This window comes from Astatotilapia calliptera, chromosome 11 (assembly GCF_964374335.1).
Source record: "Astatotilapia calliptera chromosome 11, fAstCal68.1, whole genome shotgun sequence".
Lineage (NCBI taxonomy): Eukaryota > Metazoa > Chordata > Actinopteri > Cichliformes > Cichlidae > Astatotilapia > Astatotilapia calliptera.
In genome coordinates, this window is record NC_137432.1 from 31,434,360 (window position 1) to 31,448,118 (window position 13,759).

The 13,759-nt window shown below is 40.3% G+C and overlaps 1 protein-coding gene across 5 annotated transcripts in view; it reads right to left on the reverse strand.

Moving 5' to 3' along the window:
• The window catches only part of bbs9 (Bardet-Biedl syndrome 9), a 171,581-nt gene that overhangs the window by 79,125 nt on the left and 78,697 nt on the right, over positions 1 to 13,759 (reverse strand). For all 5 annotated transcript variants that reach the window (XM_080308476.1, XM_026183621.2, XM_026183622.2 and 2 more), the window contains one exon: positions 631 to 813. In XM_080308476.1, the coding sequence (XP_080164602.1) occupies positions 631 to 813 (183 nt within the window). The remainder of the gene's footprint in view (positions 1 to 630; positions 814 to 13,759) is intronic.

A 13,759-nucleotide genomic window follows, 5' to 3' on the forward strand; every position in this document is an offset into this window, starting at 1 on the left:
TTTCGTGGTCTGACTGCAGCAAATGGAGGAGCTCTGTCAACACGGCAGTGCACAACCCACGCTCACATAAGCACAAACACACATTCAAACACACTCTCACACAAAGCTTGACGTCTGAGTCAGAGGCTCTTTAAAGAGCAATATGCCATCTATTCACACTAGGACCTTTCTTTGACCTTGACCTTTTGCGTGTATTTGTGTATTTTATATATATTCACACATGCATGCACACACACACACACACACACACACTCACACACACATCAGATTTAATGGTCAAATTATGAACAGGTACCACAGAACACACTCTGACTCTGTGCAGAGCTGACGGGTGAGTGTTGAGTGCTAAAAACTGAATGTGTGATTGAGTTTGTGTGTGTGCGTTTGTGTGTGTATTCCACAGAGACCAGAAGTACTTAATGTATTTTAAAAGTTTTTAGAGAGTGTGTTTAAGCTGGGTCTATGTATACTGAGCAAGCTGCAGATGGATGGACAGATACTGACATGTTAATGGCCACCTGTGTGTGTGTGTGTGCGTGCGTGCGTGCGTGCGTGCGTGCGTGCGTGCGTGCGTGCGTGCGTGCGTGCGTGCGTGTGTGTGTGTGTGTGCGTGAGTGAGAGACTGTGTACCAGCTGCGGTGTGTCCTGCAGCAGAGGAAGCAGTGTGGCCTCCAGGATGCTGGTCTGATCGGGGGTCAGGCCCTGCCACAGGGACAGCAGGAGCACGAGAAGGTGTGTGGCACTCCGCAGACGAACAAACGCCTCTTCCAGCAGTGCCCGGTTCTCCTCTGCAGCCTCTGCCAGTGCCATTACCTGGAGGAGACAGGAGCTGGTAAATCTCTCCTAATCATCGCAAGAATCACCATTGCATCAAGAGGTGATGAAAATGCATTCATACATCAACAGTTTGCATTTAAGGAGCTGTGACTTCACCTCTGATCTTGATCCAGTTTGTTTTATAAAAAACTTGAATACTTGTCAAAAATTATAAACATGCTTCAAAGTCAGCCAAGAAAAATATAAATCTGCTGGCTACCCAACTTGACCTCTGGTTCCAGTCATTTTGAATTTTTGTGTATTTTCTTCTGAGTCATCTCCATAATTATTATATTTTCTTAATATGACACAAAAGCCAGATTTCCCCCTTTGCTTTCTTGCTGGACCAAATGACAAATCATCCCTAAAAGCCTTGCTGGGTCACTTTCTCTAAAACACACCCATTTATCCCCAAAGACTTGAAACATCAGTGGCAAAACCTGTGTAAACAGTTTTATGAGCATCGAGTCTGCAGCTTCTTCATTACTCTCACTGTGTGTTAGCCTGAATTCACCCTGAACCACTTCATCTTTGTGTATTATTTTTATAACGGGGGTCACAATTCCCTGCTGCAATATTAAGATCTCACAGTTCCCTTTTGGCCTTTAACATCTGAAATTAAATTTTAAAATAATGTGTAGGGATGACATGTTTGGCAAGATTTTTGATGGACTACTAGTTACAACGCAAGTCAAACACACTGCTTTGTCAGAGATGAAAGAGACAGTTAAATCATTTGTTAAACTGTTATACACACAGGATGATTCTTCCTTCCTTTCTTGTCTAGTTTTAGCTAACCCGGTATATTTACAATGAAGCTAGAGCCTAAATCTGCATTCTATCTTAAGGCCACTAGAGGGCGACAGCTGTAGTTGCAAAAAGACGTCTGGTCCAGTAGAAGTTTATGGGAAAACAGCTTTCTGTTATTTCTTGTTTAAACATGTTCTTGCTCAGTCCATGGGCTCAGTCTCTTATGTTGGGACATAATGAATAAAAAATGAACTCTGTTTCGTAAATCTTGATCATACCGCGTTTCAAAAAAGAGGATTATCTCATGTGTGAGGCTACATGACAAGCAACCCGTCAATGACAAGTTATCAGCCAACGGGTGTGTCCCTCCTCATCACATCCAGGTTTTTGCAACCAAGTTCGCAATGGTGAAAACGCTCGAAGGTGTCACAGTAGGTATGTGGATCTGGGTCCAATTCTAGTTCCCTTGAATGGTTAAGACTCTTGACCCATAAGACCCATATAAACATTAGTTTGGTAGTAGTCAGTTAAGCTACACTGGAAGTGATTCACAGCATTGTGGTGACCAGAAATTATAGGAAGTAACTGACATTTCACAACTTCAAGATACTACAGGTGAATTAACCACTGGGAACAGAAAGATTTCAACATATTTCAACATTTCTCAACTTCCAGGACAGCAACTGAAGAGACTAATTTAACGTGGGAATGAAGAATAGCACTGACTGATATATGACCTGTTAGTAGATATATGTATATTCATTACATAACTAACCAGCTCTCAGCTTAAAGGTAATGCGTAATATGCAAATCACACCATTTTACCACTTTAGGACTCATATCAATTGGAAGATATTGCATTCAATATCCACATTATAACACCCACTTAAAGTTCCCACCTGTATGCTCGGTATGTTTTTAAAAATCATTGCTTTGACAATAACATCTTAAATGCACTACTTACAGGACAGTTCTGCAACAATTCTGTAAATTAATTAAACATTACCAGTGGAAATCTTCCTTTTAGGATTTTTTTCTAATATTTCTTCAACTTCTTAAAAATTCTTTCACTCTTTCCTTTACCAATATATTCTTCAACAGGAGGAAATAAACCCCAGTCCATTATTTCCATGCCCTTCAGCCTTTGTGCTTTATGGCTCTTTCCTGCAGACTACTGGATTTAGTTTTTTTTCTCTGAACAAACTGCACTGCTGTTCTCCTGTTAGAGCACTGGAAATCCCATTTAGAGAATGTTTACTACGGATTTTCTTCTTTCTCAAGTTTAAAAATAAACTAAACTAAAAAGACGAAACACAGCAGAATTCAAATAAATTGTTCTCTACATGTAGAGACTGCTTGCTCTGATGACTTGCCCATACACTCGGTTGGCAGTATTTTCGAAGGCATGTTTTCTTAAGAATTGTGGGAATCAAAAACATAGACGGGGAGCAAAGAGGAATGAAATACTTGCTTTGCAATGAAGATGAGGTTAAACAGCACAAAAGTGAGGGTTAAGCTCTTCTAACGTTTACTCAAGTACACAGCTCAGCAGTAGAAGGCAGAAAGAGAGAGAATACATATATGAGGTGTGGTAGGACCATGTGAACTCTGACCTTCAGTGAGGGGTCAGTCCCTTCATCCCTGTATCATTGCAATAACAGAGGAGTGGAGATGAGTAGAGAACAAGCGATGAAAGAGCAAGACAGATGAATAAGAAGACAACAAGAAAGGGCAAGCCGGATGAAGACAAGGAGGGAAATGAGAGAAGCAGGAGGAGGAGGAGAGAGATGAACGGACAGAGAGAGAAAAAGAAGAGGTGAAAGCAGATCTGGGACTAATGGAAGAGTGTGTATTCAGATAAATGAGTGATCTGCAGGCCTGAGTGCCAACGTACGCCAGGAGTTTGTTTGACAAATGGATTCAGCGCTTGCCATTTGATACTGCGAAAACAGAGATGGAAGACTCAGAAATGAAGTGTGTGTGTGTGTGTGTGTGTGTGTGTGTGTGTGTGTGTGTGTGTGTGTGTGTGTGTGTGTGTGTGTGTGTGTGTGTGTGTGTTGGGGAGAGAGAGAGAGAGAGAGAGAGAGAGAGAGAGAGAGAGAGAGAGAGAGTCAGTGAGTGAGAGAGTGAGTGTATATCTGTGTGCATGCTAGGGTAAAGCACCAATTGCTTAAGTAAGCCGTTTTGATTTGCGTAATACTAAACTACAAACATGAGTACATGGGTACGAGAGCCTCCTCTAAGACTTGCACACTAAGTGTAAACAGTCAGAGTTAAAGTCTTAATTCACTTCCTTTCATTTGGTGGTAAACCTAAAAGGACTCAAGCATTCATTCAAGGCTGAGGTCATCTGTGGGTGCCATGTCATTCACAACTCTCAAGTTAGACACACATGCACACACATGCATACGCATTCTTGCCAAATGATTAACTATTTCTCATCACTGTCTTGCCAGTCTAACCCAGTCTAACCTTCATGAGTACACAAAGACATAAGCTTGGCTTAAGTCTTTTAAAAAAGTGTGACCGAATGTAAATTATTTCTGACTCACTTGCTCTCTTCATTTTTTTCCCTCTCTTCCTCCCTTGCATCTTGTACAACCATATGGTAAAAAGCTGTAAAATTCTGCACACTTATTGGGAACACTGCTCAGAGTATTTAGATAAATAATAAATAATTGCAAAATTCTGTTGGATCTTTGGGAGTCTAATTTTGTGAATTGTGAAAAAAAATAATATACGTTTAAAAACACTCACGAGCTACAACTCACGTACATGAACTCCTTATACTCTAATGCTAAATTTCTGCCATGCGCCACACAGACACACACACTGACTACCTTCATCCTTCTCAAGATCCAAACAAAACCCCATCCACCTTCCCCTCGAGATCTCTGAAAATGTGCATGTGTGCACGTCTGTGTGTGCGTATTGATAAAAGGCTCCAGGTTTGGTGAAGGGCTTCATTGTTGGCAGTGGGTCGACTCCACACACACACACTCTGATTGATGCCAGCTGAGAGAATACAAAGACACATTTAGCCTAAACACCCCCCCCCCCCCCCCCCACACACACACACACACGCACACACACACAGAACAGAGATATAAAAACATGCAAATGTGAACACACATCCATTTACACACAGATATGTACAGAATATATACACAAATGTTAAAAACAAATAACCAATACAAATCAGCTTCCAGGAAGCCTGGACAGAAAAGGTGCTTAAAAAAATTCTAAACTTGGACATCAACACCATCCCTCTCACAGCTATTTAGTTGTACGTCAGCAGCTGAACTACTGGTGACCTTAAACAACCTGCAGTTGAAGCTGCTGGGGTTACGACCTCCCGAGGTGTCTGCAATAAAGTCTGGAGTCTATTTGAAACATAAAGGGACATTCTGCTGCATCTTATGCACTTAAACCTGGTTTACATCTCAGTGACAAGGCACAAGTTTGTGACAGCGTCATGGCCCTTTAACCTAGACCGTCAAAAAAAAAAAAAGTCAGAGGGAAAGACTGAAAGTCTATGAAAGATGTTATTAAAGAAAAATTCCCTCTATTAGAATTTCTTCCATCCATTCACTTGTTCAGATGCAAACACAGAGTACAAAGCTTCCAATACAAGCCAACATTTTACGTTACTCTGGGGATTGCAAACCACACACAGACACATACACAAACAGTCATGTTTATCTATTCACGCACAAATGCACAAAGATATGCACACACATGTACTGAGAAAAATACCCAAGAAAAGTACAGAAAAACACAAACAGAAATTAGCAATACCCCTATCTACCAAATCCATGGAAATGCAGTATTTAGAGCACACACTCTATATCCATATAAACACACACACACACACACACACACACACACACACACACACACACACACACACACACACACACACACACACACACACACAACAAAATGTAACTGACTCTTAAATTTAAGCTGAGATGCAACAAGCATTTAAAAAGTTAGACTTAGGAATTAGCTGCCCAGGATTCACATTTGGCTGCCATGCTGTTCATAGGAAAGAAGGGAGGAGAAAAAGTTTCAGAATGAATTCTGTGCTTGACTAATGAAGTTTATTCTCAGTATATAAACCAACCTAGCACCCTTAAAATCATGTATATATGATGAGCAAGATATAGCTAATGTCATGTTCCTTTGAATTAACATAATGTGAAGATGGTTACAGTGATCATTCCAGTGCGCAGTGTTTAGGTCAAAGAAAGCAGCACTTTGAACTTTTTAAAATAGACAGGGCCAACTTATCTCTCAGAATAACCAACATGGCCAATAACTTAAAATAAATATGCCCCATGAAGCAGAAAGAAAACACAGGAAATGCCACTAATGTAATTTCATTTCCTTGTTTTAATACAGTTATATGACTTATACAGTGAAAAATAAAAACTATAAAAACAAAAAAACTGACTCTAAAGTCACCATCATAATATTAACTAAGACAATGCACAACAGCCCTGTCACAGTTCAAAGTGGCGCTTGAGCATGTGCCGGACTTGTTCAGTATTCTCCTGAGCAACAGGTACCACTACTCAGAAAGAAAACTTCACATCAGTGCTGATAAAGGGGCACAAGAAGTCAAAATCATATGCAAAGACACTGCTGTGTTTTTAAGCTTCCTCCACATGTGTCATCTTATGAAGCTGTTGAAGCATCGCTCTCTCTGAGCTCCTGCACCAATATATCACTGAAATGGTGGTAAAAACTGTCACGATTGTACACTTGTGTATTCAAGACAGCCATGGCCACACATCTAATGCCAGCATGACAACAAGGCATGAAATCATGGCAAAGACACCAACTGTGATGTCACTTTTAGTGCACGCCTTTGTTTGTTAGGGTGGTAGAGCAAGCATAAACTCAGTGTAAGATGTCAAACAAGCCACTGGAACGTCAAGAATCACAGTATTTATCTTGTAACCCAATTAACATTCCCATCTTCTGACATATGCAATAATGAAATTGCACACCATTATCATTTCTAACTTGTGTAACTGCTAGAGTAACTCAGACATATTTCTTTGCCCCACATTTAATATACGGGGATCGGGTCAGTCACTCACTAGTAACATTAACAGTACTTTTCTTTTCAAAAGCACTATTATACATGCTGTTAAATATTAACAGATATGATGTCAAACATAAACTAGTCAAACTATGTCCTTTAAAAAACTGGTGGAAAAGTGCTACCCAGTCCATGACCTTCCAGCGCTGCAGTTGATAATTTGGTGTAGAATTTGTTCCTGTTTGACTTTCAACAGCTACAGTATAACTCAACGCCAAGTTTGGACAATTTTACAACACAAAGCGCAAAAGCACTTGTGTAGCAGCTCAGATATCAAGTGGTAAAGTCTGTGAAAGGCTCTGCAGCAAATGTCGAGCCAAATGCACACAAAAAAAATGCATTTCTGTCAAACATCGCTGAATGTTAGTAAAAGTCAACATGGCGGCAAGTGGAAAAATAAAATAAAGGTATCTGCTGCCAGAGTTTTATCCTTACATAAAGTGAAACAGACAAGAAATAAAGCTCAGAGTGTTTTTGTGTGTGTGTTCCTGTGTGAGCGTATCCTCCACAGAGTCGACAGATTAGATGTTTCCTGCTCAGTAAGCCGCAGCAAACAGCATGGATGAACTCCAAGCCACAGACACACACATGCACACACATGCACACACAGTCCAATATGAAAACACATATGCATACATACAACTTAAAGATAGGTGCGCCTACAAATACACAATTGACTTTGTGCACACAGTGCTGCACTATCTGTGCAAGTGGAAAATAACAGAAGTCCGTTTGGAAGAAAGCAACGTGGCAGAACACATCGCTCTCAGCCCGGGGTATTATGGGACGATGCATCAAGGAAAAGAGAGACAAGCTGGGTGAGAGTGAAACACAGACAGGGACAGGAGCAAAACAATGTTTTACAGGACAGGAAAGCAAAGAAGTAAAGGAGATGGGTTACAGTATGAGTATAAAGAAAGAAATGAAGAACGAAGTTGAAAAAGTTCACACTAAGGTCAAATGAATGTGTTACAGTTGGTTGTGTGTGCACGTGCATGTGTTTCCGTGTCTTAATTAAAGAGCTAATTAGAATCTCAGTTTAACGACGGCTGGAAATACAGAGCCCATTTCCTCACGCAGGACGACTAATAGACATACTCACAAATGGATACAATTACATAGACAGGCACAAGCTCCTGAAATCATCTTAAATACACACACACACACACACACACACACACACACACACACACACAGTATCACTTACACAAACACTCACGATCGCACAGACTTCCATTAACATCCGTTCTGCTCACGATCAAATGTGCTTTCACTAACACAAGACCACATTTCCTCAGTACTGAAAGAACAGTAACAGATTCACTGTTTCACTTATGTGTGTCGAGTGGTGAGGCCCAAATATCTAAATATGTGTCTCATTAGAGTTCCTTTGTGCTGTTGTAGAGCCTGATGTTGGCTGCCAAACACCTGCAGACACGCACACAAATACAGTGCAGGGGTGTAGAGAGACCTTCAGGGAGTTAACCTAAACAGTGCAGTGTCAGACACTAGCTTATGATATCATACTACACAAACATAAAGAGGTACCAAATACTTTTGATGTCTTCAGTCCATCACCAAAAAACATATTCTGCTTTTCACTTTGGTCTTTACTTCCTTAAACATCGTAGTCAGCTCAGGAAAATGATAGCGCTCATTGTGACTATTAAACGTACACTTTGAGTTACTTTGGCTTGGTTACTGAGCATCATTTAGCAGTGTTTGTCATGTTTGCAGCGCAGTGTTTGATCCTCTGCAGGTCAAACTGTCTGAGGGAAAAACTCATTATATGAGGACTGCAACCAACCAGTTTGACCACCAAAATGTTGAAGTGAAAAAAAAGAAACCTGGGCAATAATGATTTCTTTAAAAAAGCAGATTGAGCTAAAATGAAAGGGTCAGGCAGTTAGATGTTATGTTAGGAGGTAGACATGCCGAGGACGGTGGAGACAGAGCAATCTGGTGGATGAGTGACAGAGTGATCAGCATCTCTTCTACCAGTGTCTGATAGACAGATAGCCAGACAGACAGACAGTAACCACTATTGTCTGTGGTCAAAACAAGCACACACACACCGTGTTGATAACACTGTCTGTCTACACTCCCACTGATAAGACAAGAGGAGAGAGCAAGAGAGTGTAATAGACAGAAGGGGATGAGAGAGATGAGGGGAGAAAAAACTTGGAGGCCACAAAGAAATTGAATAAAATACAGAGAATAAAAGGTAGGGTGAAAAAAAGATTGTTTACTCAAGTCTGAATGGAGTACCGAATGAGGAAAGATGTAGAGGATAAAGTGATAGGATCTGGCAACCAAACCTGATCCAACCTCTCATGGTTTATCATCTGCTGGGAAAAGACTTGGAGCATATCCACCAGATAAGCATGAACTCCAGGCTTCCACATCCTTTTCTTTTGTTTGTCTTTATATCTACGCTTAACTTTATATCTACTCGGGCAAATTAGCTTTAGTAATCATGCACAAAATGTCTCATAGAAAAAAAATCACAATTAATTTTACTGCATTTTAGTGTGCAGGTCATTGAGCCTATCATCTTAAAACAATAATTTGTTAGTATATATACGGACAACATGCCATTATCGGCTGGAGGAAACCATCCGTCCAACTATCTGTCTTTTAGCACTGATCCAAGTCCTGGTCGCAGGAGCAACAGTCTACATAGACCTGCCTGAACATCCAAAGCCACTACCAGCTCTCCTGAGGGGATACTGAGGAGCTTCCATGAGTTATAGTCTTTCAAGATGAACCCATAGATTGTTTCAGGAAAGCTCTTTTCTGAGAAGAAAAAAAACATCACAGATTCAGATTTTTTTTCTTTTTTTCTCACCACAGCTCAACAAATCAACAGATCAATAAATAACAAACAACCCCAAGAGATGGATACAGTGTCATTATGACTGATGGCACTAAACCACTCCATTTGTCAGTTTCCCACTTCATATTTCACCGAACTGTGAACAGGTGCCCCGAGAAACTATAACTCCGCCATTTGAAGCAACTAGGCAACTAGTCATACCTGGAGGAGGCAGTCCACCCCTTTTTAGATAATAACTGTGGCCTCAGTCTTAGAGGTGCTAATCCTCATTGTAGATGCAGCACTCTCAGCTCCAAACCACTGCAGTGTGACTTGAGGTCAGCATTACCGGTGTTAATCTGGATAACTCCTGGACTGATCAAAAAGTGCAAGAAGTACATTCTTGCAGCCCAACAAGGGCTTCTGAATTGCTTCTGATAGCGGAGTGGCAAGGGACTAAACTGAGGAGTGGTAAATGTATAACTGCCAATAGTGTTTTCACAGACATTACGGACACTGCTGTTACTATGAATACTGGATTTTCTGGACAGACCTCAAGTAAGGCAAGCAAATCATTATTGCAATACTATGCAGGTAGGACATGCCTCTTAAGTGCCACTGAAATATTTTTCAAGGAAATTGTTTTAAAATGTAAAATGATATCCAGTTTTATAGAAAAATAAGTAAACTGCATATGTGAGAAGATGTAAGTAAACAATTATATTTTTTTATATACCTGATAAAAAGATTCATTTTGTCTAAAACAATTAAATCAACTGTTTTGGGCAATTTAGAAAAGAAAATTGGGCAGTTTGAGGAAAAACAGATATAAGGCAAAAATGCCTTATAATGCCTTATAATTATTAACTAATTAGCTAAAGAAATTCAATAACATTCTGAAAATTACTTGATCAGTGACGATGAGCGATGTAGATCTAGAGGCTGATACCCAATCCACTGTTTCACTTTCTTTGATACAATCTAGATGACTGTAAGCAACTAACTAAATACCTCTAATGTAAAAAAAAAAATACAAGACATGTTAATGTTTATGTGGTTTCTTTGGTTAAACAAAAAAGTAAAAGTCTACTTTTTTGACCTCCTGCCCAATCAAGGCTGTCAGAGATGCTTTAACAGGCCGTCGTTCAGCGGTATGACTGCTCTAACCCTGTGCAGTGATTTATGAGGCTGTCCCACTCCGACAAAGAGTCAGCTGAACTCTTGTGTTTTTTCTGGGCTGGTGAGACTGAGAGAGAGGCCTTCTGCTTTTCTTTGACACGTGTGTTCACACGGTCATGAACAAAGAGCTTTATTCTCCACTGATAAGTTGTGGGTGGGAGAGCTGCACTCCCTCCCTCACTCCCCTCATTCCTCTTACTTATGGATGAATATGTCTGTCTTTCTGTAGTCAGAAAATGTCCTAAATATGGGCAGATCAGTTTACAGAAATGAACACAAATCCTTAAGAACAACATAACTTCAAAACATACAAAAGCAGGATACATAGCTGCAAATATGCAAATACAAAAATGTTGCAATCACACATGCAAATTCAGACTTAAGGTGTCTACTGCTTAAATGCATTAAGGCATTTGGCTTTTATACACTGGCAAAAAAATAAATTGTATAATTAAATCCAAACACCCTCTGCTTCTCTGTGAAACACACACACAGATACAGAGGTCAATAGTTGCTACAGTGTGCTGGGTGGTCCTTAGGGGCCAGAGGCCCTGGATAGAGCAGGGGACTAAATTGCAGAGTGTGACCCACCGCAGTGACACCCAACCTAGGATTAACACCCAGGCCTAGCCCCAGATTGCCAGTAGCTCCAGGCTGTGAGACCTGACCTTGACAGGTTCAGAAGTGACCTCCAACACCCACACACATTCGCTTGCTGGTTGACTCAAGGCCCACCCAGTGCTGACATAATGAGCGGGTTTGGTCCGTCCAGCTGGATGGAGGAGGGAGTGGGTTCTGTGTGAAGGCTGCACTGATGATTTTGGCTACGATTAGACGGCTTATCTTGCTTCCAAAAAATGTCTAGATTGTGTCTACACATAAATTTGAGACAGATCTTCGGTCACACCTGCAGCACATTAAGTCACAAATGTGTCGAAAGAGCAGCAATAAATAACTTTAATAATTTTCAAAACTCGAATCATAGAAAATATCAAAATCAGAAAGGATTTGACAATGTGTTATAATAATATAATTGGAATATTAATATAATAATTATTTTTTCAGGTGAAAGTTCACCCCTAAATTAAAAACAACAACAGTATTTTTTTTTTACAATGTCTCTTTGTAGAAATTGTAACACATGTACTCAAAAATGACCCACAAACCTTGTCACGAGCTTTTTTAGTAGGAGCTATGCCCAACAGTTATATTACTCTGCAGAAGAAAATATCCCTCATGCGACAGATGTACTGCAAATGCCACAGTTAAACGTGCCCAGAGGCACGTTGGCAACTATCTGGAGAGGTTGCAAGAAAAAAAATATGTATTTCCTGAGTAGTTAGCTCTATGCAACTAGTGGTTGCTGGTGGCTGAAAATTAAAACTGATCACACATTTTTATTTTGCTACACCAAAAATCTCTCCTTTGGTAGCTAGCAGACTGCAACAGTTGCCCGGAGCTTGCATGGAAGACACCTACTTTTCCACGTACACTTGCCAGCTATTGTCTGAGTGGTAGTGAAAACTGTGAAAGTGCTGTGAATGTTTTGGTGAGATACAACTTTTACTCTGTTTTTACTACCCCTTCCATGCCAGTGTGACCGAGTTGTAAGCAATCAGGAAAGGCTCCAGCCGCCCCCGACCCTGGAAAGGATAAGCGGAAGCGAATGGATGGATGCTTTGAACAACATTTTTAGATATCCAAGAGAAGGCAGACATGTGTCAAAAACTCCACAACTGGATAACTGAACCAAAGACAATCCTGGATAAATAATAATACATGCTGCGGTAAACTTAAGAATAAAAGCCTAATAACTATTAGTTAGAAAATAATAAAACTGATCTTTAAATTACAATAGGAGGTGATGCATTGTCTTTGAGTGACACTTAAATGAATGATGTCATGTGTGCTCACCTACACACTAACTACATGTTTTACATGCTACATACCATCAGACATTTTTTTGTGTTTGACTGAAACCCAAAGGTCTTAAGCAACACGAGTTGTGATACTTACCAAACAAAAGTGTTAATGTCAAATGAGAAGGTTTTAAAATATTAAGCATCGATGAGTTTTAAATAACACCTGAGTATACGGTAAATGACTTTTACTAGAAAGTCAACAAAAGGGCAACTACGTGAGAGGCGTTTTATTTATGTTTTCATGCAAACTGTAAATCAAAAGCCATAACACTAAGACCTTACAAAAATACATATGAACATTTTCATGACAAACTGAGTCTCTTTCTAACTAATGAAAAGCATATGTATGATATAAAATGTTCTTACTTGACACACACACCAAAAAAAACATGCCATAAAGGCGTTAAAGTTTGAAAACACATCTTGCTATATTCGTGAAATAATCTCTGAGGAGATTGGTTAGCACTGTTGCCGCACAGCAAGAAGGTCCTGAGTTCAATTCCACCATCAGGCCGGGGTCTTTCTGTGTGGAGTTTGCATGTTCTCCCCGTGTTTGCGTGGGTTCTCTCCGGGTACTCCGGCTTCCTCCCACCGTCCAAAGACATGCAGCTTGTGGGGATAGGTTAATCGGATAATCCAAATTGCCACTAGGTGTGAATGTGCGAGTGAATGAGAGTGCGAATGGTTGTCTGTCCGTGTGTGTTGGCCCTGCGACAGACTGGCGACCTGTCCAGGGTGTACCCTGCCTCTCGCCCTATGACAGCTGGGATAGGCTCCAGCGCCCCCCGCGACCCTGAAAAGGATAAGCGGAAGCGAATGGATGGATGGATGGAATCTCTGAGGATTTATCAAATTTCACAACCTTCTGCCTGCAATAACCTCTTGTTAGATCTAATATATCAAACTTGTAAATGTTTGATCAGTTCACTTATGCACAATATCTACAACACTTTTTTTCCCCACTTGCGTTTCCCAACATTTCCAAATGTGCCTTTAAGAAAACAACTGATATTGTTTCATCCAGACTGCATCAGCAGTACTAACAGTAGAGAGTTGAGAAAAAGCTGGATTCAATCATTAACTAAACAATGGTTCATGTTTTTATATCACAGAAAATGTGTCTGTAATGAAAGCACACTGGAAAAGCTGGAAACATCTGGATGTGAC